Source organism: Musca domestica, unplaced genomic scaffold, assembly GCF_030504385.1.
Source record: "Musca domestica strain aabys unplaced genomic scaffold, Musca_domestica.polishedcontigs.V.1.1 8, whole genome shotgun sequence".
Taxonomy (NCBI): domain Eukaryota; kingdom Metazoa; phylum Arthropoda; class Insecta; order Diptera; family Muscidae; genus Musca; species Musca domestica.
Window position 1 is genome coordinate 16,818,625 of NW_026712409.1, and position 23,742 is coordinate 16,842,366.

Here is a 23,742-nt window from a genome sequence, read left to right on the forward strand (position 1 = left end):
CGACAACTCTTCTCACTCACGAAAATACAACCCTGCAGCACGTGGTTGGCAACACCGCATGAAGTTGGCTGCCAATAGATAGCTGTCAATAAATTTTTTGTTTTTTCTTTCTTTTTTGACTTCCTTTTGATTGTGAACCAGCTAAAATGTCTAAGAGAGGTGATTTTCATAAAAAAAATATTTAATCTAATTGAATCTAAAAGAAATATTAAAGAATAAAGTGCATGATATACAAAGAATACAATGATTTGATGTGAAGAATTTAATTAAAGTGCTATTTTTGGTGTTTTTCTTTTTTTTTTCTATGTTTTAATTCCAAATGAAATGCAACAAAAGGACGTGGTGGAACTGCGGGAGGAAAATTCCGCATCTCCCTGGGTTTGCCCGTTGGCGCCGTCATGAACTGTGCTGATAATACAGGTGGGTAGTAAAATGGATAAATAATTTTTTATGGAAAGCATGCTAATTTCATGAATTCTCTTGTTTTTAGGTGCCAAGAACTTGTATGTCATCGCTGTTCACGGTATCCGTGGTCGTTTGAACCGTTTGCCCGCCGCTGGTGTCGGTGATATGTTTGTTGCTACTGTTAAGAAGGGTAAACCAGAATTGAGAAAGAAGGTAAGTTCTGGTGTGACCAGTGTGATGAATTTACTGGAAGAAGAAGAAGGATGATGAGTGGATTGTGATCAAAGTCAAGGAATGTGTTTTTGCGAGCCTGACTCGTAAATGAGGAGTTTTACCAACCTTAAGATGAAGGAGAAGGATGATATTGACGCCACTTTGTGTTAAAAAGGGGAGAGGTATCAACCAACAAAATTGTGCACGGCTTTATAAAGGGGACTAAGTATCGTTTATTGTCGAAATAGCATTAAACCCCCCGTGTTGAGAAAATAACCTACAACTTCTTTCCCCAATTTGTTTCAAAATATTCCCTTGCAAAACTGAGCTTGTTTTTTTGAGACGGTCTTGTAAATTGGAGCTACCCAACCGTTTTTAGAACATTCTTCAAGCAAGTCAATGTTTTGGGAGGTGGATTGAAATCTCTATAGCTTTTTGGGCAATAATGAAGCTTAAAAAAACGAGAGTTAGTGAATATTCTGCCGGGAATTTGGTTCCTGCTATTTCCAAAAATTTAACCCGTGTAACTTGACGATTCTTGGAAACCCTTGATAACGAGCCCTTAATAGCTTTTTGTATTGCACGTGTAAAATCACAACAAAAATAATTTAACCCGAGCCAGGAAACCTCATACCAGGAAACTTGGCAAGTGTCCCGTCTAACTTCTATTCCCTGCAAAAAATATTTGACAGGACTTTAATATCTCCCTCTAATATCGTTGCTAATATTTATACCGACAACAAAAGTCAACTATTTCCTCCAATTTGGGCCGATCAACGGCATCTGGGAAACAAAATGTTCCCTCATATCTCAGCAAATAATACCGGCCTTAAATCCCAAAATTGAACTTCACATTTTGTACCCAGTATCTTGATGATTTTTTTTTCTTCAAAATTTTTTCTTATGCCTTAATCGACCACAACTTGAACAACACAATCCATTCACGTCCTTTCAACCATTATCATTACACTCATTTCATCAACAATACTTATTCTTCTCCCATTCTTCTCTTTCCAGGTAATGCCTGCTGTGGTAATCCGTCAAAGAAAACCTTTCAGAAGGAGGGATGGCGTTTTTCTCTATTTTGAGGATAATGCGGGGGTGATAGTAAACAATAAGGGTGAAATGAAAGGTTCAGCTATCACCGGTCCCGTTGCTAAGGAATGCGCTGACTTGTGGCCCCGTATTGCATCTAACGCCAGTTCGATTGCTTAAATACCGTTTATTTTTGATTTAATAAAATAAGAAGAGACCACAGAACAAACATGTATTTTGAATTTTCTTGTTTTTATTTTATTTTAATTTTATCCTTGTAGGAGTTTTTCATATTATCATCTCATCAATCTCAAAATCTCATCGCTTACAAACTACAATTACAAAGTTAGTTGGTATGGAGGAGATTAGGTTTCGTTGGATCAGTTGTAGAAGTATACACAGAGTTTGCTGCCTCACTTCTTGGCCTCGGTGCGAACTGTGGGCTTGGGCCGGGTAACCTCCAATGATATTTTGCCAGTGGCTCCCTTAAACAAGGCATAGCATACCTCAAATGTACAACCTTCTAGGGAATCACCATTGAATTTGGTTATAATATCGCCGCGTTGTAGTTTATTATCAATATCAGCATAGCCCGCAGAGGTCTGCAACAGGGGGTAATTATTGTAAAACATGTTAATAAAATCTGTAATATTTACTCACGATTTCAGAAATTGTGCATCCTTTTGCATTGGGAGCCAACGATAGACCAATATCTTTGCCCGGTTTCCTATTGAATTCAACCTTAAAGGTTTCCACCTCTGGGGGATCGGCTCGATAAACTTGTACGGTTAGAAGATTTTCATAGCACGTATGGAATGCCTGATGCACCTTGAGTGTTGTCATCGATGTACAGTCCATTTGTTTACCCTGAACCTCAATTATGTGATCGAAGATTTGTAAACGATTGTCGGCTGCAATGGCACCCTCCGGATAGATGTGTGTTATAACACAACCAGTCTGAAAGGGAATAGGGAGACGAAAAAAAATTAAAAGCATGGAAAGACTGTGGAGTGCATATCTAAGTATTTCTATGATATAAAAGATTTTTTTATAGAGGAACTAGAAGAACTCTTATTTACATTTCAAAGGGTTTCCCTACATTGAAGACATCTTAAATGTATGATGTGGACATGTCTATAAAGATCTATGGATATAAGACCTCTCATCGAGAAATAAGACAGACATTTTAAGGAGACATCTATGGATCTTTTAAAGATCTTCCTTTTGAAGTTATTTTATGGGAAGGAGACATTGTTTAGCCTTCTACAAAAGATCTTTAAAAAGGACATAAAAATAACTTCAAAAAAAAAAAAAAAAAACTGCTGCAAAAATAAAACTGATTAAAGGTATCTGCATAAAGAATATATTTTAATAGTCTTCCACGGAAAGAGGACATTCGAAGAATCTTCAAAGAAGAGGTCTTGAATAGGAATCCTACATAAATAGGGCTTTTATAAAAAGGCTGCCTTCTGAAGGTCTTCTATATGAAGAAGGTCGTTGAAAGAACGATAGGCAGAATGCCTTTTTAGGCTTTTATAGAAAAAATAACCTTAAAAGATCTAAAGAAAGGAGAACTTTTCAAGTTTTTCATAGAAGCCTTTTGAAGTTTTCCACAGGAAAAGGACCACTTATTGGTCTTTTAAAATATTTAATCTGCACAAAGGAGATTTTTTAAACATTTTTCGCAGAAAGTAGACCTCTTAAAGGTCTTCTACAGAAAGAGTCTTGGCAATTTTTCCAAAGAAAGAAGACCTTTTGGGGATTTCTATAAAAAATAACGCTCTTTAGGGGTATCTACAAAAAGAAGGCATTTTTTAAGATCTTCCATAGAAGGAAAGCCTTACAGAAAGAAAAAACTTTAAGGTCTTCCATAGAAATGATACTCTTAGAAGATCTTTTATATGAAGAATATCATTTAAAGGTATTCTATAGGAAGAATGCCTTTCATAAGACTCCTATAGGGACAAGATTTTTTGAAGGTCTTCTGTAGGAGGAAGAAATTTATTCTTCAGAAAGGCAACCTCTTAAAGGATCTCTACAGGAAACTCCAAAAGGGATCTACAGAAAGAACACACTTTACAGTTCTTCAGTTCTTCTGTAGAAGGAAGGTCTTTTAAATGTTTTTACAGAATGGTCTCTTTTTGAAGGTCTTCTATAGGAATTGTTTTCTATGTATGGAAGACACTTTTAGATCTTTGGAGGTAGAAGAGACAAAATGTCTACCACAGAAAGAAGACTTTTTAAAGGACCTCTGACGGAAAAATATTTTTAGAACTCTTCTTAAATATCTGTTAAAGAGAACTTCAATATTCAGAAGTCCTCTTAAAGTACGAGCTTCTAAAAATGTTATATAGATCACATGAGTTCGCTGATAACAGGTCTTCTAAAAACCATCAGCATTTTACAGGTTCTCTATACACAAAAAAAATCTCTCCGTTGAGAGATCCCTTTTTCATGATATCATTTTTAAATCCTCCACCATAGTATGGCGAAGTTTGTCATTCCGTTTGTAGCACCTCGAAACATACATTTAAGACCCCACAAAGTATCTATATATATTCTTGATCAGCATAAAATTCTATGTCGATTTAGCGATGTCTGTCCGTCTGTGGAAATCACTCTAGCTTCTGAACGAATTGAAGTAGATTAATAAAATTTCACTCAAATGTATATTATGTCTGCAGGACTTTTGGTATTGAAAATGGGCCATGTATATTCACGTTTTGGTATAGCCCCCATATAACATTATCTCCCTATTTTCAGTGTTTTGATGATTTAAGCGACATTATTCACCCGAAATGTTTCAAAATTTGTATTTAAAGTTCGTAATGAATACCACAGCCTAAGACAGAAAATTGTCTGTGCAGGTCCACATCTTCGTATAGCCACCATATAATGGTACCTCACGGCATTCGGTATTTAGATGATTTTAGCGATGTTAGTCACCGGAATTGTTTCAAATTTGGTATTTGAAGTTCGTAATGGATACTACAGCCTAAGAGGTCCACGTCTTCGTATAGCCTCCATATAATGGTATCTCCCTATTTTCGGTATTTTGGTGATTTAAGCGACATTTCCGGTGAATTTGTTTAAAATTTGGTATTTGAAAAGCGTAATGAATGCTACAGCCTATGACAGAAAATTGTCCGTGCAGGTCAACGTTTTGGTATAGCCCCCATATAATGGTACCTCCCGATATTCAGTATTTTGATGATTTTAGCGAGATTATTCACCGATTTTTTTCAACTTTCGCATTTGGATATTGTAATGGCTTATGACAAATGTTGCCTATGCAGGTCCATGTCGTCGAATAGACCCTAATATAATGGCAACATTCGGTATTTTTAGAAAGGACCTTCGGACCAGAGATCTGAATTTTGAAAAAATCCGTGACTTTTAAAGTACTGTGAAGGTCATAGTCCCAAAAACAATATTTTTTGGGGGGGCTGTCAGGACCATAGACGTGTATTTTTGAAGAATAATCGGGCCATAGATGTGAATTTTTTAAAATGAGGAAATCTTGAAGATTGTTTTCTCTAGAGGAGCTCTTGAGGGGGTTTTGTATCCTGAACGTTGCCAGTGGCCAAAAGGTGATTTATTAAAATATTTTAAAGAACTGTCAAAGGAGAGTTCTGGACTTTGAATGAATTCATTTAAAGAACTCTAGAGATAGATATTTAAGAATATTTTTAAAGGTCTGTCAAAGTTCTGGATTTATAAATAATATTTTTGGGGGACTATCAGGGAAAGTATAATCGGGCCCATAGGTGTGGACTTTTAAGGAAAATGTTTCCAAGGATCAGGATTATACCAATGGATTTATAGGGTAATTTTTAAATGCCTATCCGAGCAATAGACTTGGATTTTTAAGAAATATTTTTTGAACGACTATATGTGTGGTATTTTAGGGCAAATTTTTAAAAGGCATAGACTTGGATTTTTTAAAAAATATTTTCTAAAGGACTATCAGGGCTATAGGTTAAGATTTTCTTGGAAAATGTTCTAAGAACTAGTATTAAAAATTATCACGGCAATTGTCATGGATTTTTAAGGAATAGTTTAAAAGGACATTCAGTGCCTCTAGACAAGAAATTTAAGGAGCATTTTTAAAGGACTTTGGAGGCCAATTTTTCACAATTTTTAAAGGGCTTCCGGGTCCATAGTCCTTGATTTCTCTGACAATTTTAAGAAGGCATCCACTAGACTGGATGTTAATGGATCAGGGTAATTTAGGCATAGTCCTTGATATTTTGGACAATTTTAAAAGGAAATTCAGCACTGTTTTTTAAAACGGGGAATTTCAGGGTCAATTTCTGTCAAATTTTAAAGTGCTATTTGGGACATAGCCCTTGATTTTTGGACAATTTTAAAAGGGCATTCAGTACCACAAGACTGGATATCTTTAGAGGAATTTCAGGGTCAATTTCTACCAAATTTTAAAGTGCTATTTGGGGCATAGTCCTTGAGTTTTGGAAAATTTTAAAAGGACATTCAGTGCCACAAGACTGGATATTTTTAGAACATTTTTAAAGGACGTTGAGGGCCAATTTCTAACAAATTGTTAAAGGGCTATCAGGGGCATAGACCTTGATTTGTTGGACAATTGAAAGATTTTTTGGGCATGGGAGATATTTTTCAGTTTCCCCATAAATATATGCCATTTATATCTTTCTACTCTAGTCCCTGACGTACCTTAACATGATTATTTTTACCACCGACGACAATAACGCCTAACGGCTTCTTCTCCACCTTCATTTCAATGACCATTTTGGTATTTGGTTTCACAGGGGCTGTGGCAGGATCAATCTTTTCGGGCTCCTTTGGTTTTTCTTCTTCCTTCTTTTCCTCCTTCTTTTCCTCCTTCTTCTCCTCGGGTTTCAGCGTCAAGACACAGAGATTGACAACACCTTCTGCTCGTTTGAGGAGAGCAACGGCCTAAAGAAGATATGGAGAAAAAATTAAAATATATATGTGATGGAAACCGGTTCGATTCGATTTGGGAATTCGAAATTGGATATATTTTGGATGATGATTCTTTGGTGAAAATATGGAAATCTCAAGACCAGTTTAAGGTAAGTAAATGAATTTGTTTGCATAAATTTTGTTTAAGAAATTAATTTTAAATATTTTTTTTCAGAATTTAAATGTGCAGCATTACCTCATCATAGGTGGATTCCAGGGTTACATCCTTGTTGACGGCCAGTAGCATGTCACCGACTTTAATGCCAGCCTAAAAAAAAAGGTTAAATAGCTTAACAACCAACTTTGACTTGGCAAAGCCATTGCCATATCTTACCTCCTCGGCATTGGAGCCCTCACGCAAATCGGATATGAAAATACCATTGCCCACCTCAACGTGTTTACCATAGATGATCATAATGCCAATGAAACCCTCTTTCTTTACGGCTACCGTTCGGGCTTTGGGGAATTGATCGAACAAGAATTTGGTCTAAAAAAGACATGAATTTTAACAAAATTTCCTTAGTTCGTGCCAGAGTTCCTTACATCATCAATTTTCGGTGGAAATTGTTTGACGGGCTTAACACTCATTCCATCATCACTGGGTTTTCTGCGCGATGTTATCAAAACAATTTTCTCCGTGACAATATTTTTAAAGACCACCGAGGCATTTAAATGGCAACGATTTTTGAGGACAACACCATTCACTTCGACAATTTCATCGCCCGGCTTGATATCCAATGAGGCGACTAGACCCTCGGGATCAATACCGGCCACAAAGCAAGCCATTTTCTGACGATCCACATGACCGGCTAAGGCCATACCCAAAGGTGTGTTGGCGGGTCTAGTTAGCTCTACACGTCGCACATCCTTTAACATGTTATAGCGTTTGTTGATTTTAGCTGGGGATAAGAAAAGAAGAGAGGGTTATTCGAGGGGATTTAAATATATTTAATGAGTGGACAATAGGAAATATGGGAAAATTAATCGGAATCTTAACCTCATTGGGAAATGAAGGATTGAATTATGATACTGCAACCATTTTACTCACCCATGGTATAGCCAAATTCATCTTCCTTTTCCTTATCACGAGCCTTTTCTACATTATTTAGTTTACAATTACCGGCAGAAGCACGATCAATCTGTGGAACAGCAATAATTTAAAATTAAAAATTATTCTAATAACTCTGAAGAGGTTTCCTATGAAGAAGGATATAAAAAAGCATCTTCCGCCTAAGGAGGATTTTTAAAATTTTTATATTTTTAGAAGACTTTTAAGTGACCTTTTGAAGATCCTAGAGGGAAATTATAAAAGGTCTTTAAGAAGTCTTTTAACTATGGAAGTTCTTTTTAGACGATTTTTGACAAATTTTCCATCTGCAAAAAGTCTAAGGGAGGTATTTATGAAGTCCATTGTCTATAGAAGACCTTTGAGACGTAGTTCTCTAAGCAAGGATTTAAGGTCTTAATCAGTATAAATTTTATGAATTTTTTAGAAGTTTCTGAAAGACATATTCTTTCCTGTAAAGAAGGCTATCAGAGGTTTTATATTTTTTTGAAGACTTATGTGAGGTTTTTGGAAGATATTTGAGGCATATTCTATATACAGGGTGAGATAAAAAAACTGCAACAAAGTCCAATGCCATAATTTTTACATTTTTTTTAAATTTTATTGAATGAAAACAAAAAATGTCGGAAATAGCATCAAACTTTGGAATAACTTTATATTTGTTCGAATTGGTCACCTTTAGCACGAATTATGGCCTTCAAATGGCCAATGAAACCCTGCCCGAATGTTGCTCAGCGATATTTTGGCCCATTCCCGGCGAAGCGCTTGCTTGAGGTGATCGACACTTTGGTATTTTTTAGTGCCAACCTTGCTTTCCAAAATACCCCAGACACAATAGTCCAATGGATTGGTATCCGGAGATTTTGGTGGCCATTGTGCGAGGCTGGAAATGAAGCGAGGAACCTCATTTCGCAACCATTCCTGGGTGGCCCTTGCTGAGTGCGTTGGTGCTGAGTCCGGTTGAGTTTGGTCTGCGGCCAAAATGTTTGCGTGTCCAAGGCTTTAATACACCATCCAGAATATTTTCGCGATAATATTCGGCATTTAACCTGATGCCACGGTCGATTAATACGAGCGAGGAGAGCGACCATCGGCTGTTATGGCGGCCCACACCATCACCATGGCCGGCTTGAGGCTTGATTTCTGGTGGCCAACCGAAGGTGCACATTTTCAATTGACCTCCTTGGCAAGTAAACACAAGCGGATCATTTTGTTTGTTTACAAACTGGTGGACAACGAATGTTTTCCCATCGGAGAAAACCAAGTTCGGCAGTTCACCACTTTCGGCCAAGCGAGGCAACGCTTTAGCTCTTTTGTTGCGGTTTAAGTTCTTGCACTTTTTGGAATTTCAATGGCTTTATCCCGACCTCATTTTTCAATATTTGCCGAATGGAATATTGCGATATGTTCAGCCACTGCGACGCGGGTTTCGAACAAGTCGCTTCTTTACTTTTCGAACCATTTCTGCTGACGTTGCTGTTTTCTTCCGTCCACTTCCTTGACGTCGGGCTACGCTACCACGCTATCACGGTAACGAGCGATGGTATGAGACACAAGAGATTTATTCTCATTTAAACACTGGAGTGCTCTAACGAAAACTTTTCACGAATAACTTTTTTTCTGGAAAATTCTCACCAAAATGCTTTTGTAGGGATGTAAACAATATAATGAGCTGTCACTGGAATAATTTTAACAGCTGTCGGACGAGTGACTTAGGAACGACAGCGGTCTAAAGTTGTTTTTTCATCTCACCCTGTAAATTCATATCCTTTGGTCTTCTGTTTATAAAAGGTCTTTACTAGGTCCTCTAACAATTAAAGATCCTTTAGACGATCTTTGACAGTTTCGATGTCTACAAAAGGCTTTCAGGTGATCTTTTTTGTTTAGGCCTTTGAAACGCCTTCTTGTATGGAAGATTTTGAAAAGCTTCCATATCAGTGGAAAATCTTTGGAAGGCTCTACAATTAAATATTGACCCACAGAAGACTCTCAGAAAAGTTCTTTCCCCCGTAAAATTATAATATCCTCCTTCAACTCACCTCAATACCCGCTTCTGTCCTAATGCGACCGGTCATATCACGTTCATCCTCCTCATCGTCATCACCACCACCGCCTCCGCCACCCGAAGGTCCACTCGATATTGTCGCCGAATAGTTGGTATTTTTCAACATCGAATTGACATTTGGCGGTTTGGGAGCCGGTGCCTGTTTAATCGATTGCTGAAATTTATTCTTGTTCATTGCAAAGCCATTCTCCACCGGTTTATTGCTGTCGCCTCCCTTGTCCTGATCCACAGATTGTATCTCCAAATTGATGACAGTGCCGGCATCTTTGATGAGTAGAATTACTTCGGGTTCGGTGGCATTTCGTACATCGTTGCCGTTGATCGATAAAATGCGATCACCGACCTGGAAGTGAGGTTATGAGAATTTTTTTTATTAAATTTATAAATTAAAAAAAATGTAATTAAAATGTACCTTTAATTTTCCACACAACTGTGCCGGACTGTCCGGAACTATGCCCTTGATGAAAATGCCATTTGTCTTCGTATTGGGTGAGTCTTTGATCTGAAACAATAAAAGTCATTTTATTATAAATATAAAATAAAAAATTTCATATGTAATATTAATTACTTACCTCACCCCTTACTATGCTTATGCCGAAAGATTTCTTTCCAGTTTTATCTAAAGCTACCGTAAAAGCTAAAATAGAAAAATAAAAAAAAAAAAATATTTTGAATATTTGATATGAAATAATCGCCTCTGGCTCGTACAACATCGCAATTCACATGCCCATCATTCCAAATAAACAACCCCTTTGGTTTGGCTCGATGCACGTTACGATATAGTTCTCCGATTGCGATACAACCCCGAATTGTATATCAGAATTTCCTTATTGCTGGTGGACATATATATAAAAAAGACGTGGCCTATTTGTTCCCAAAATCTAAGAATCCCATGATACGACGTTGTCAGGCTTAGAATAAAGAATTAACAAGTCGGTATATAGTTAAAGGTTTAAACCCTCAGCGTATGGCCGCATACAACAATACAGGTTTGAGCTATGTGTAAACCTTTAGTAAATGTTCCTCTCCGTTAATTTATAAAAAAATATTAACATATGTACTGTTGTACTAGATTCTTGATTTGGGTAGTTTCGATTTTATCAGCCTATTAGTATTTTTAAAATGTTATTATATTTGTAGCACCTCTAAATATTCGCTGTAGGCCCTATACAGTATATATACTCGTATTTTTAAGTCGATTTAACGATATCCGCCTGTCGCCCACATTATTTCATGTAGAGTTTTTAGATTTTATACAATAGTTTGTATAGGATGGTTGGTATTGATAAAAAATATATCGGTCCAAATTTTTGTACAGCCCCCATGTAACGGCACCTTCTGACATTCCATATTTTGATGATATCAACTACATTTTTCCACGGAATTGTTCCAAATTTGGCGTTAAAAGTTTGTAAAAGGTTCTACGTTCAGTGGCAGAATATTGTCGGCATATATCCACGTTTTGCTATATCCCCCATATAACGGTATCTCCAGATATTTGGTATTTTTACGATTTAGACCTAATTTTTTATGAAAATTTCGTATTTTCAGTTCATAATGGGCTCTATAACTTCTGTCATTCATTCATTTATCAACCCACTGATATTCGGTATTATGATGACCCTATCTACACAGAATTGTTTTAAGTTTGGTGTTTAAGACTCACAACTTTTGTAGTAGAAACCATTTTGGTATGGACCCCAATATATATCTGTTCTACGCAGTTTATTGTATTTTGAAATCTATAACTACATTTTCCAACCGATCTGACTGGTATTTGCAGTTTATGGTGGAAGAGATATCAGATACTTTTTTAAAATTTTTTAAAAATATGTATTTTCCAGAAAGTGGAAATTATTGAAAGTTCGGTCCTGCCGTACTTAATGTTTTTCTCAATGCTAGTAGCATTTTTACCATTTTTGTGGTTCTGGTGATTCAACATATTTTCAAGGAATCAATATCATAAAGTACAAAAGTTGTAGCGTATGTAGACGGTGTTGTAAAGGTTAGATAAAAAATTCCCACAAACTATGTAATGTTTTCAGACTATGAAGTTGGACACACGTCAATTTCTCTCGCTGTAAACCCATCTAAACCATACCCATCTAAACCCATAATTTCTGCTACCAATGCTGCAGCATTGTTTCGGAGAACAAAACCCTGGGAATTTTCTTCGATCAATAATTTAGATGAAAGAAAAATATCGAAAAATACTTAAGTTTTGGAATGTCTTGAAAATTCAGTATAGTAAAACTTACAGCTGTGTACAATTTTTTCTGAGTGTGTCCGACTTCAAAATCATTTTTCCTTTCGTTTGGAATTTTGGCGAAAGGAAATATATTTTGGGTTTTTGTAGTGCATGTTTTTGTGTGAGTGACAAACACAAGAAAGCCTTCTTCCCCTTTTTTTTTTGGTTTTTGTAACGAAAAAATACAAACGAAAATGTCAGAAAAAAAAACGATGGAAGGAGACCCATAGTTTTGAACAGAAATTGGCTGTGTGTTACAGAATCTCGCCAAAATTAAAATAGTTCATGTATAAATTCCCCATCATGACGCGGAATTTATACATTAACTGTTTTTTACATATCAACTTTTTGTTAGCGGATCTTGCAGAACAATATTCTTTAAATGTTTTTTTTTTTTTGAGATTTTTAAATTTTATTTTACAATTTTTTGATAAATTTTGAATTTATTGGGGTTGCCGCAACCAGCACAACTCCTAAGGAAATTAATAAAAAATTAAAAAAAAATAATGGTTATGGAAACACTGGCATATCAAAGATTTTCGAGAATGGACGAGAGCTTCCAAAATATTTATAAAGAATACGTTCGAATTCTTTTTAATTTGAGTTTTTATAAATATTTTGGAAGCTCTCGTTCAGAACGATTCGATTTAAAGTTACTTTTTTTTAACAAAAACAGGCTGTAAATCAGGGCAAGTCAAAGAGAGTCCCATGGGATGTTTTTGTGTTCAGCAACACAATTGTAAAAAATGTTGTTGTCAATTTTTTCAAAATGGTTTTATAACGATTATAATATTGTATTAAAAATTTATTTTCTTAATTGTACAAGGCTTATTTTTTTACATCGATTTTTTTATCGAATAGAATTTGTGTACTAATCTACATGTTATAACCAATTGAAGTTGTCTAAAAACTGAAACTTACAAAATAGTTCTCTCTGTTTATAGAGAGGAAAAGAAATACTTGCAAACATTTTTTTTAATAAAAACGCATACAACCACGAAGTTATTTTTATATGCTCTAACTAGCCCTGGTCTAAATTTACAACAAGAGAACACTTAAACATTTTTGTATCCTCTCTGATCTTTGAACTCTCCTTCCAATCAACACACGTATAATGTTTATTATTTGATACTTTTCCACTTTAGGATTAACACAATGTACCGATCGGTCTCCGATTGGAGTAAGTGTCTTTTACACAGCTGCACGATCTTTGACATAACCTAATTTTCTCATCTTGATTTCCATGAAATGTTGACTTCATTTGAAAATGTTTTCATTTTGTAGGGTAGGTACTAAAAGCAGTGTACAGATATATACCATTTTATAATAGATCTAATCTCATTATTACAAATTTTGAGCCATGTAGGTGGAATCAGTCTGCCATGGAATGAATTTTGTCCAAAAACAGTTATTTCGAAGAGATACATTTTAGATGTATCTGGTGACATACAAATTGTTTAGTCATTAGGCCATTGGGTATGAAAACCACAGATCGACGGTCATGGCTAAATCTTAATAGAATTGTATTTGGCTATACAAAAACGTGAACCGATACATATAATGCTTCGGTAACGGAGCTAGGACCCATTAGGACACACAAATACTAATTTTTAGACAAATCCGCGAAGAAATGTGGCAAAAATCATCAAAATACCGAATATCGGGAGGTACCGTTATATGGGAGCTATGCCAAAACGTGGACCTATACGTGCAATGCTTCGCTACCGCAGGCAGAATCCATTATGACCAACAAATACCAATTTTTAGACAAATCCATGAAAAAAATTTGACAAAAACCATCAAAATACCGAATATCGGGAGGTACCATTATATGGGGGCTATACCAAAGCTTGGATCCATACATACAATATTTAGCCACATGAACTACGATCCATTATGACCTACAAATACCAATTTTCAGACAAATCCGTAAAAAAAATGTGACAAAAACCATCAAAATACCGAATATGGGGAGGTACCGTTATATGGGGACTATACCAAAACGTGGACCGATATATCTCATTTTCAATACTAACCATCCTAGACACAATACAAATTGTTCTGCTAAATGTTGACGCTCTACGTCAAATAATGAGGGCTTTATCGTGATTTCAACAGACAAACGGACATCGCTAAATCGACTTAGAATGTTATGCTTATTATGAATATATATACTTTAGGGATGTTACAAACGGAATGACAAAGTTAATATACCCTTCTTTCCAATGTGGAGGGTAAAAAAAAGTCATTACATTGCAAAATTTAAAATTGAACTTTAACCTTAAATTCCTCAACAGGCACTGCATGGATTTTTTTAGGGAACTCCTCAACGGCAGCGATGCCAACTTAGTGCTTTTCGTGCTATTTATGGTGCTTTTCAGACCCCCCAAAACGCCAAAATAGTAGGCATAGCGCGAAACGGAAAAAAAAAGCGCTGTACGTACGCTTTTCATATTTTCTGTTGGTGCTTTTAGCGGGTTTTAGATTTTAAAATGACGCAATGTTTATACATTCGAATGTTTCGATAGTATGGCATCTACTTATCGCAAGTTCTTTACTGCAAATTCTTTACGAGTCTTTCATTCCTGTCATTGAAGTTCTTTTGTTTACATGTAACTCTTTTTTAATAAACCAAAATAAAACGAAGAATTTTGTGTATTATAAACCAATTGAAGGAAAGGTGAAATGAACGAGAAACAAGTTGAAAAGCGGTAAGTTCGACAGGGCCGAACTTTAAATACCCTCCACCATTTGCAACGAATTTGGAAATTTTCAAAAAATAAAATCCTTAAAAAATTCTGTATACATTTTAAAAATACCGAATATAGCCGTTTTACTAGGGTCTATACGACGTGGACCTACATAGGCATTGTTTGTCATATTCAATTCAAATTCGAAAACTTGAAATAAACGGTGAATAATGTAGCTAAAATCATCAAAATATCGTATATAGGGAGGTTCCGTTATATCGGAGCTGTGCGAAGACCTGGACCAGCATAGACAATTTTCTGTCACATAGTGTAGATCCCATTACGAGTTATAAATACGTAATTTGAAACAATTCCGGTTAATAATGTCGCTAAAATCATCAAAATACCGAATATAGGGAGGTACCGTTATATGGTGGCTATAGGAAGACGTGGACCTACATGGCCCATTTACGAACTTAACCTGCCTACTGAAAAAGTAAACATGTGTGCAAAATTTTAGCCTTATATCTCAATTCGTTCGAAAGATAGCGTGATTACAACAGACAGTCAGACGGACAACGCCAATTTGACTTAGAATTTTACGCTGATCAAGAATATATATACATTGTTGGGTCTGACATGAGTATTTCGAGAAGTTACAAACGGAATGACAAAGTTAATATACCATCCATAGTATGGTGGAGGGTTTAAAAATAACGTAAGTTCATACATGGCTTCCTTGTTGTACGAGTTTACAGAACTTCAACTGCATTTGAAGCTATGGATTTTATGGGTGAACATAATTGTTTGTAAAAATGTAGGTCTGCAAGTTTTAACCACATGTTAAAACTTCCTAATATATCATATTTTTTTAAAAATATGTATGCACTTATATGCATGAAATATTTATATGACATTTTGGTTAGAAAAAAATACATAGCGCTTTTTACGCTTTTTAAGGAAAGTTTTTACGCCATTTACGCTTTTCTGGTTTTTAATAACGCTTTTAGCTCGCAAAATGTTGGCAACACTGCTCAACGGTCACTGCATGGATTTTTTATGAATCATACATTGAAGGATACCTATAGACTATGACAACATTTTTATCAGAACTAAATGGAAATATTTCACAATTAATACATCTATTAATCAGAAACTATCAAAGACGCTATTTTTTACTTGGCCAAATTTTTCTAGTCATTTTTTTTTTAAAAGAGAGCATTATTCCATTAGCATTAGTTTTCAGATACAGAAACTGTTTTCCAGAGAAAAACAAAATACAGAAATGATGAGAGCAGTAGATTCTGATACGTTTTGAAACGGGCCTATAGCAAATAGATGTTCCAAATTTGGTTAATCTTCACGTAATCTTAAGGCCGGACTTTAGTATTAATTTTTTTTTTTTGGATATAAACACTTTGTTCAGACCATTGACAGGTTGTTGAGTTCTGCATTTTAAAGAGAGTTCAATCTAACTTCAATATTAAAATTAATTCACAATGGCTAAGAAAAATAATAATTTAATTTAAACACAACTCAAGTTATCCAATATTTTTATTGTAATCCTCATATTTGTGTAGGGTTTCATTATTCAATTTATCGTCCAGTCGTCCAGTGATTATGCAGTGGTATAATGAACAGGGGCTACACAGTCACAGGGCAAACACAGTCACATATAACAACACACAGGCACGTGATGTTATGAATAAACCGTTATTTAACTGGGCTCTTTATTTTTATACAGAGAAAAAAAATAATTATATATATATTTTTTTAATTTTCACAAAAAGAATTAGTATTTTCTGTACATATTTTTTGTATCATATTTTTAACTTCTGAAAATTGTTTTCAGTATCAATTTTTATTTTTTCCATATATTTTACAAATTTTAATTCCATACTAATTACTTATTTTTTTCCTTAATTTTTATTGATTTTCTTCTCATTTCAAATCTCAGCACAATTTTCAATATATTTTCTCTTTGGGTTATATAAACACTTTAATTAGTTTAGTTCCACAATCATTCAATGAAACTCACCACCACCCCCGGAATTCAGTTGCACCATTTCGAAAAGTCGTTTTTAATGATTTAAATTCAAAATTGAATTTTCTTTTTAACAAAACTCTTTCACGGCCAATTTTTTTCTTTTAATTCAATATCGAAACAGTGATAGGAAACTACTTTGGATTTCCTTAATACTGCGGAATGGAAAATCCCATGAGGAAGAAGAATGGCTAAATGGCTAAAACCACGATCCGTTTCCGATGAAGTTCGTTGGCAAACTAATTTGCATTTAGACTAGCCACTCGGAGGCGACTAACTGACTTAGTGGATGGCTAGATGGCTGGCTGCCTAGCTGGCGATTGTTGTTTGTTTGCTTGCTTGCTTTGAATCTGCTAGAAGCAGAATATCGATTGTTGATATAATCTCTTGGAATGAGACGGCGATAGGCAATGGTTGTCTCAGTTCCATGGTTCGTACGTCCATTCGCTTATTCCAATAGAAGGTTATTCAAGTTATTTGGTAATCGAATTGAATGATTTTTTGTTAATTGATTGACTGCTTTTTGAAAAAAAAAAAAAAAAAAAAAAAACAAAAAATAAAAAGTGAAAATTCTTCTCCACCCAAAAACAAAAAGTGCGTTCTGGCAAACGCATTGAAAACGCTGAAAAAACGACTTTTGGTCTGTTGTTCTTTTGGTAGCTACTTTTGTCCCACTGCCTTTGTTTTTGCATTAAGGTCAAATTCTGGTCATTTAACCAATGTCTGCTGGCCTGAGGGAAGGCACTACACGCACCGCATGTCAATAGACCCTCAACCAGCGCCGCCGCCGAGAGAACTGGGGAAACCATAGAAATTCTGCGATTTCCAAAGAACAAGGAATGTAACAGAATAGGGCTGGCTATGGTTGGTAGGACGAGTAAAATAAGACCCATTTTTTGGGAATTTCAACACTTGATCTAGAGTGTGGAGAACTGAGATAATGAGCCTTACATGTAAAAGAATCCAAGCGGGGTGGCCAATTATGGGTAGAATAAAGAAGTGAGATGTCCTTAAGAGCCTAAGGCAGCGAACCTTTCCTTTAGGCAAGCTGTAGACAAAGAGCCTAGGCTAACTGGAAGTTGGGGAGCTAACGCTATAGACCAGCTGGTAGAGAGCTTACTTTTAGGTAAGTTGACGGCAAGGTGAGACCCTTGCCTATAGGCGAGCCGGAGGCAGGGTGATTCCCTTCGATATAGGCGAGCCGGAGGCAGGGTGAGACCCTTGGCTGTAGGCGAGTCGGAGGAAGTGTGATACGCTTGTATATAGGCGAGCCGGAGGCAGGGTGAGACCCTGGCTGTAGGCGAACCGAAGGCAGGAGGAGACCCTTGCCTATAAGCGAGCCGGAGGCAGGGTGAGACCCTTGGCTGTAGGCGAGCCGGAGGCAGTGTGATACGCTTGGATATAGGCGAGCCGGAGGCAGGGTGATACCTTTGGATATAGGCGAGCCGGAGGCAGGGTGAGACCCTTGGCTGTAGGCGAGCCGGAGGCAGTGTGATACGCTTGTATATAGGCGAGCCGGAGGCAGGGTGAGACCCTGGCTGTAGGCAAACCGAAGGCAGGAAGAGACCCTTGCGTATAAGCGAGCAGGTGGCTGGGTGAGACCTTTGCCTATAGGCGAGATGGAAGCCTTTCCCATACACGAGTTGAAGGCATGGGGAACCCTTCTTACTTATTGGCGAGCTGAAGCCAGATCTTTCCAAAAAAAAACAAGAGATTCGTAGGTATTCTCAGGGAAGAAAATATCCATAGCTGTTATCATTGAAGTGAAGAACCCTATATCTTCTCATAGAAGTGAAAATCTGCAGAAAAATCAAAGAAGAGAGGGTTCTTAGGTCTTTTCATAGAAATTAAGACCCGTACGTCTTCTCATAGAAGAGAAGGTCCATAGGTCCTCTCATAGAAAATAAGGTTCATAGGCCCGTAGGGGTTCTCATTGAAGAGAAGATCCGCAGGTCAACTCATAAAAGAGAATATCCGTAGGTTTTTTTATAGAAGAGAAGATCCGTAGGTCATTCCTACAGGAGGTCTTCAATAGGTCTTCCCATAGAAGAGATGATCCGTAGGTCTTCTCATAGAAGAGAAGATTCGTAGGTCTTCTCATACAAGAGATGATCCATAGGTCTTCGGATAGAAGTGAAGATCTGTAGGTCTTCTCATAGGCGAGAAGATCTGTAGGTTTTCGTAGGTCAATATGTCTTTTCATTGAAGAGAAGATCCGTAGATCTACTCATAAAAGAGTAGGTACCTGTGTTTTTTTAGAAGAGAGGACCAGAAGGTCTCCTAATAGAAGAGAAGATCCGTAGATATTCTCATAGAAGAGAAGATCCGTAGGCCTTCTCATAGAAGAGAAGATCCGTAGGTCTTCTTATAGAAGAGAAGATAAGTAGGTCTTCTCATAGAAGAGAAGATCTTGAGGTCTTCTCAAAGAAGAGAAGAGAGAGAGAGAACTAAATATCCGTACGTTTTATATAGACTATATTTTATTTTCATAGAAAAGAAGATCCGTTGGTCTTCTTATAGAAGAGAAGATACATAGGTCGTCTCAAAGAAGAGAAGATCCGTAGGTCTTCTCATAGAAGAGAAGATCCTTAGGCCTTGTCTTAAAAGAGGCTGTCCATAGGTCTTCTCATAGAAGAGAAGATAAGAGAGAGAACTACAGATCCGTAGATCTTCTCGCAGATTGTATATTTTTTTCATAGAAGAGAAGATCCTTAGGTCTTCTTCATAAAATGTAAGACCCGTACGTCTTCTCATAGAAGAGATGGTCCATAGGTAGAAAATTCGTGAAAAAAATCTCAAAGAAGACAAGATCCGTAGATTTTTTCATAGACGAGAAGGGAAGATTTTTTCCATTTTCTAATGAATCGGCTCTCCGATATCGTCATTCCTATTCCAGCCTGCATAGACATGTCGAATGAAAGTAAAAACGGAATTGGTTGATGTTGTTTCAGGTTTCGAAATAAGTAGTTTTTTACAATTTGCACAAATAAATCACACACACATACATACACACATACACATACACTCATTTAACAAACATTGGCCATATTATGGAGAAGAAGAATAAGAGGAAGAAACTACATGATGATACTACGTAAGACCGTTTACATGTAAATGTACATACACCTGTACATTCATTGGAACACTCATCCGTTGTCTTACGTTCATTTATTTCTTTTCCCCCTCAACTTGGTGTTTATAAATATTTTTCCAAAGATTTGTAAAATTTACCACTTTTTTGTGTCTTGTTTTGCATTTTTTCTTTACTTCGTCGTCTCACCTTCGTTACGTTCACGTTTTGGTGGTAAATATTTTTATTTTTCTTATCTACGTCACAAAACAATTTAGCAAAGATAGATGGATAGCAGAGGCATGCAAAGGTTTTTTTACATGATGTATGTAAGAATGCACATACATGTATGTATACATGTGTATATATACATGTATACATAAGCTACAAATGAATATTGTTTTCGGACGGTGTAATTCCACCTTGTGTGACTGCTTAAGACTGCTGCCCATTACGAAGGTGACACACACATCAACGACTCATTGGTCCGACCCAGTGCATTTTTACATCATTTCCTTGTTTGCATTTGCATTGTTTTCTCATTTCTTCTTCTCTATCTATGCATTTCTTAAGTGCTCCGCTGCTGCTCACTAATTTACTAGATTATTTTTTATTCGATTTATTTTTCATAAGCCATTTACAGAGCTTATGTGGCGTTGAGAGTTAAAATGGCTTAACTGTGGAAAAACAAGTTAAAAAGTACAAGTCGGTGACAGATGTATACCCTCAGCCAATGTTCGATTATTTAAACATAATTAGACTTTTGTTTGTTATTATTATTATTATTATTATTATTATTATTATTATTATTCAGGAATGGACCAATATTGTTCATTTCGTATCGGATCTTACTAAATACGATATAATTATTGCGGCGTGCCAGGTTTGGACTACATTGGTTACTCCTTCACTTTATATGAAACATGTGATAATTTTTATACCCTCCACCATACTATAGAGGGTATATTAACTTTGTCATTCCGTTTGTAACTCCTCGAAATAATCATGTCAGACCCAACAAAGTATATATATTCTTGATCAGCGTAAAATTCTAAGTCGATTTAGCGATGTCCGTCTGTCTGTTGTAATCACGCTATCTTTCGAACGAATTGAGATGGAAGGCTAAAATTTTGCACACATGTTTATTTTTCCAGTAGGCAGGTTAAGTTCGTAAATGGGACATGTAGGTTGACGTTTACATATAGCCCCCATATAACGGTACCTCCCGATATTCGGTATTTTGATGATTTTAGCGACACTATTCACCGGAATTGTTTCAAATTTGACATTTGAAGTCCGAAATGGAGACTACAGCCTGAGACAGAAAATTGTCTGTGCAAGTCCACGTCTTCGAATAGCCCCCATATAGCGGTACCTCCCTATATTCGGTATTTTGATGATTTTAGCGACATTATTTGCCGGAATTGTTTCAAATTTGGTATTTGAAGTTCGAAATAGATACAACAGCCTAAGTCAGAAAATTGTCTATGCAGGTCCACATCTTCGTATAGCCCCCATATAACGGTACCTCCCAATATTCGGTATTTTGATGGTTTTAGCGTCATTATTCACTGCAGTAGTTTCGAATTACGTATTTAAAGTTTATAATGGGAACTACAGTCTGTGACAGAAAATTGCCAATGCAGGTCCAGGTCTTCGTATAGGCCCCATATATCAGTACCTCCTTATATTCGATATTTTGGCGATTTTAGGTACAATACTCAATGAAATTGTTTGAGATGTCGTACTTGAAGTTCGTAATGGAAGCTACAGCCTGTGACAGAAAATTGTCTATGCAGGTCCAGGTCTTCGTATAGCTCCTATATAACGATACCTCCCTATGTACGATATTTTGCTGATTTTGGCTACTTTATTCATCGTGTATTTCAAGTTTCGAATTTGAATATGGTAATGGCTTGTGACAAACAATGCCTATGTAGGTGCATGTCGTACAGGCCCAAATATAAGGGCTATATTCGGAATTTTTAAAATGTTAACAGAATTTTTGGCGAATGTTTTCTTTTTCGAAAATTTTCAAGTTCGATCTAAATGGAGGAGGGTATTCAAAGTTCGGCCCGTCCGAACTTACTGCTTTTTTCTTGTTTTCCTTCAAAACGCTCCGTCATAGTCTATATATCTCTCCATATATTTGCCTATTTATATACATATATATTTCTGTGTATCTCCCATAAATAGAACTTTCGAAGGGGTTCCATCGATAAAAGTCCCTTAGAAGATATTCTATCTGCAGGAGATCATTAAGGGGTCTCAGGCCTGTTTGAGACCTTTCTTTCCTTACTATTATTATGTTCTACACCTCTTCCATGACCAATACAAGCAATAATTGAAAAAATTCAATTAAACTTCCAATACCACCACATACAGCCACAATAAAAACAAGATGAAAGCAAAAACGACAAACCAAAGAACTACACAGATGGAAGGATGACAAACCAAGTGGAAAAAAAAAAGATCACAAGAATTTTTATTAAAAATGTTGCTGTAAATTATATAAACTTTATTTAATGTTGGCATTCCACAGAAATACACTCAGTCAACGTTTCTGCACAAATACATACATACAGACAGATACTCACAAATATACAATGAACAGATCCAGGCAAATATTTACACATAGCCATTGTGCACAAACCTACCTATCAACATACCGTACCTATCTGGAAAACATTTTATATTGGATTGAAATTTGTGGACATAACACTCACACATACATCCATAGGTGGAGATACACACACACACCTCCGCATAGCTTGGTACCATTGTGTCATTTTGAGAAAATCCGAATAGTACCAACGTAAAATACACAAAACGGAAAATGTTATTTCCTTTATTTGTGTTGCTCTGAGGGAAGTCAAAATGTGGGAGAGAGAGAGGGGATGTTGACTGGGAGTAGTTGTGTATGTATGTAATTTCATTCCATTCTCTCCTCCCCCTACCTACTTCCCTCCCTCCCACGCTAGCATTCGATCACTCGATTATTAGCAATTTTACAATACAAATACGAATAGTCATATAAACTATACTTCAATATTTATTTATTTATTTTCAAGCAGTATTGGAGAGAGTGTACAAATTCAATGGGATAACGGCAATTTGTTGTATTGCTTGTATGGATGAGATTGAATGTGTGTATAGTGTTCCCCGTTAAAATATTGAGCCTCAACACTCTACTCTGCGTTGATACACATCCCCGCAAAGCTATGATAATACAATACATAACTATTTATTTTCGTGAAAATATTTCAGAGTGTAAGTATGTATGTGTGTGTGTGCGTTTGCATGTTTTCAATGTACAAGTCAAAAAAACATGTACATTGATTGTGTATAGCAAGCATTCTTCCCTTTGGGCGAAAAGAAATATACATATATTCACCATCAACTTTCGTTTATCAATGAGGGTTGCCATCGGCAAGACGGGAATTGCTCCTAAATCAAGGTTTAGGTTTTCTACAGAAAAAAAAACTTTTCAGTTTTAGCTGAGGTTGGAATTTTTCATGTGGATGTATTTCTTCAAAAAAAAGGATAATAATAATAATAATAATAATAATAATAATAATAATAATAATAATAATAATAATAATAATAATAATAATAATAATAATAATAATAATAATAATAATAATAATAATAATAATAATAATAATAATAATAATAATAATAATAATAATAATAATAATAATAAAAATAATAATAATAATAATAATAATAATAATAATAATAATAATAATAATAATAATAATAATAATAATAATAATAATAATAATAATAATAATAACAATAATAATAATAATAATAATAATAATAATAATAATAATAATAATAATAATAATAATAATAATATAATAATAATAATAATAATAATAATAATAATAATAATAATAATAATAATAATAATAATAATAATAATAATAATAATAATAATA

The 23,742-nt window shown here is 35.6% G+C and overlaps 2 protein-coding genes across 2 annotated transcripts; one reads left to right on the top strand and one right to left on the bottom strand.

The window, feature by feature from the left end:
- Window positions 1–1,895, top strand: LOC101897495 (large ribosomal subunit protein uL14). Its single transcript, XM_005177069.4, has 4 exons — window positions 1–159; window positions 337–420; window positions 491–618; window positions 1,636–1,895. The coding sequence occupies exons 1-4, from the start codon at window positions 147–149 to the stop codon at window positions 1,831–1,833; spliced, it is 423 nt and encodes a 140-aa protein (XP_005177126.1). The 5' UTR covers window positions 1–146; the 3' UTR covers window positions 1,834–1,895.
- On the bottom strand, window positions 1,889–17,027 carry LOC101897328 (inactivation-no-after-potential D protein). The gene is made up of 11 exons (XM_005177068.4): window positions 16,723–17,027; window positions 10,319–10,383; window positions 10,159–10,248; window positions 9,721–10,089; window positions 7,664–7,754; window positions 7,159–7,514; window positions 6,950–7,102; window positions 6,812–6,883; window positions 6,346–6,588; window positions 2,314–2,610; window positions 1,889–2,255 (listed from the first exon to the last, which is right to left on the bottom strand). The coding sequence occupies exons 1-11, from the start codon at window positions 16,748–16,750 to the stop codon at window positions 2,067–2,069; spliced, it is 1,953 nt and encodes a 650-aa protein (XP_005177125.1). The 5' UTR covers window positions 16,751–17,027; the 3' UTR covers window positions 1,889–2,066.
- Window positions 17,028–23,742: the final 6,715 nt, after the last annotated feature.

Coding starts and splice junctions, on each gene's coding strand:
- LOC101897495 (XM_005177069.4), top strand. Junction 421..490: donor GAACTGTGCTGATAATACAG/GTGGGTAGTAAA, acceptor TCTTGTTTTTAG/GTGCCAAGAACTTGTATGTC. Junction 619..1,635: donor AACCAGAATTGAGAAAGAAG/GTAAGTTCTGGT, acceptor TTCTCTTTCCAG/GTAATGCCTGCTGTGGTAAT.
- LOC101897328 (XM_005177068.4), bottom strand. CDS start 16,750: ATGGTGCAACTGAATTCCGGGGGTGGTG. Junction 10,384..16,722: donor ACTGAATTCCGGGGGTGGTG/GTGAGTTTCATT, acceptor TTTCTATTTTAG/CTTTTACGGTAGCTTTAGAT. Junction 7,103..7,158: donor TTCCACCGAAAATTGATGAT/GTAAGGAACTCT, acceptor TGTCTTTTTTAG/ACCAAATTCTTGTTCGATCA.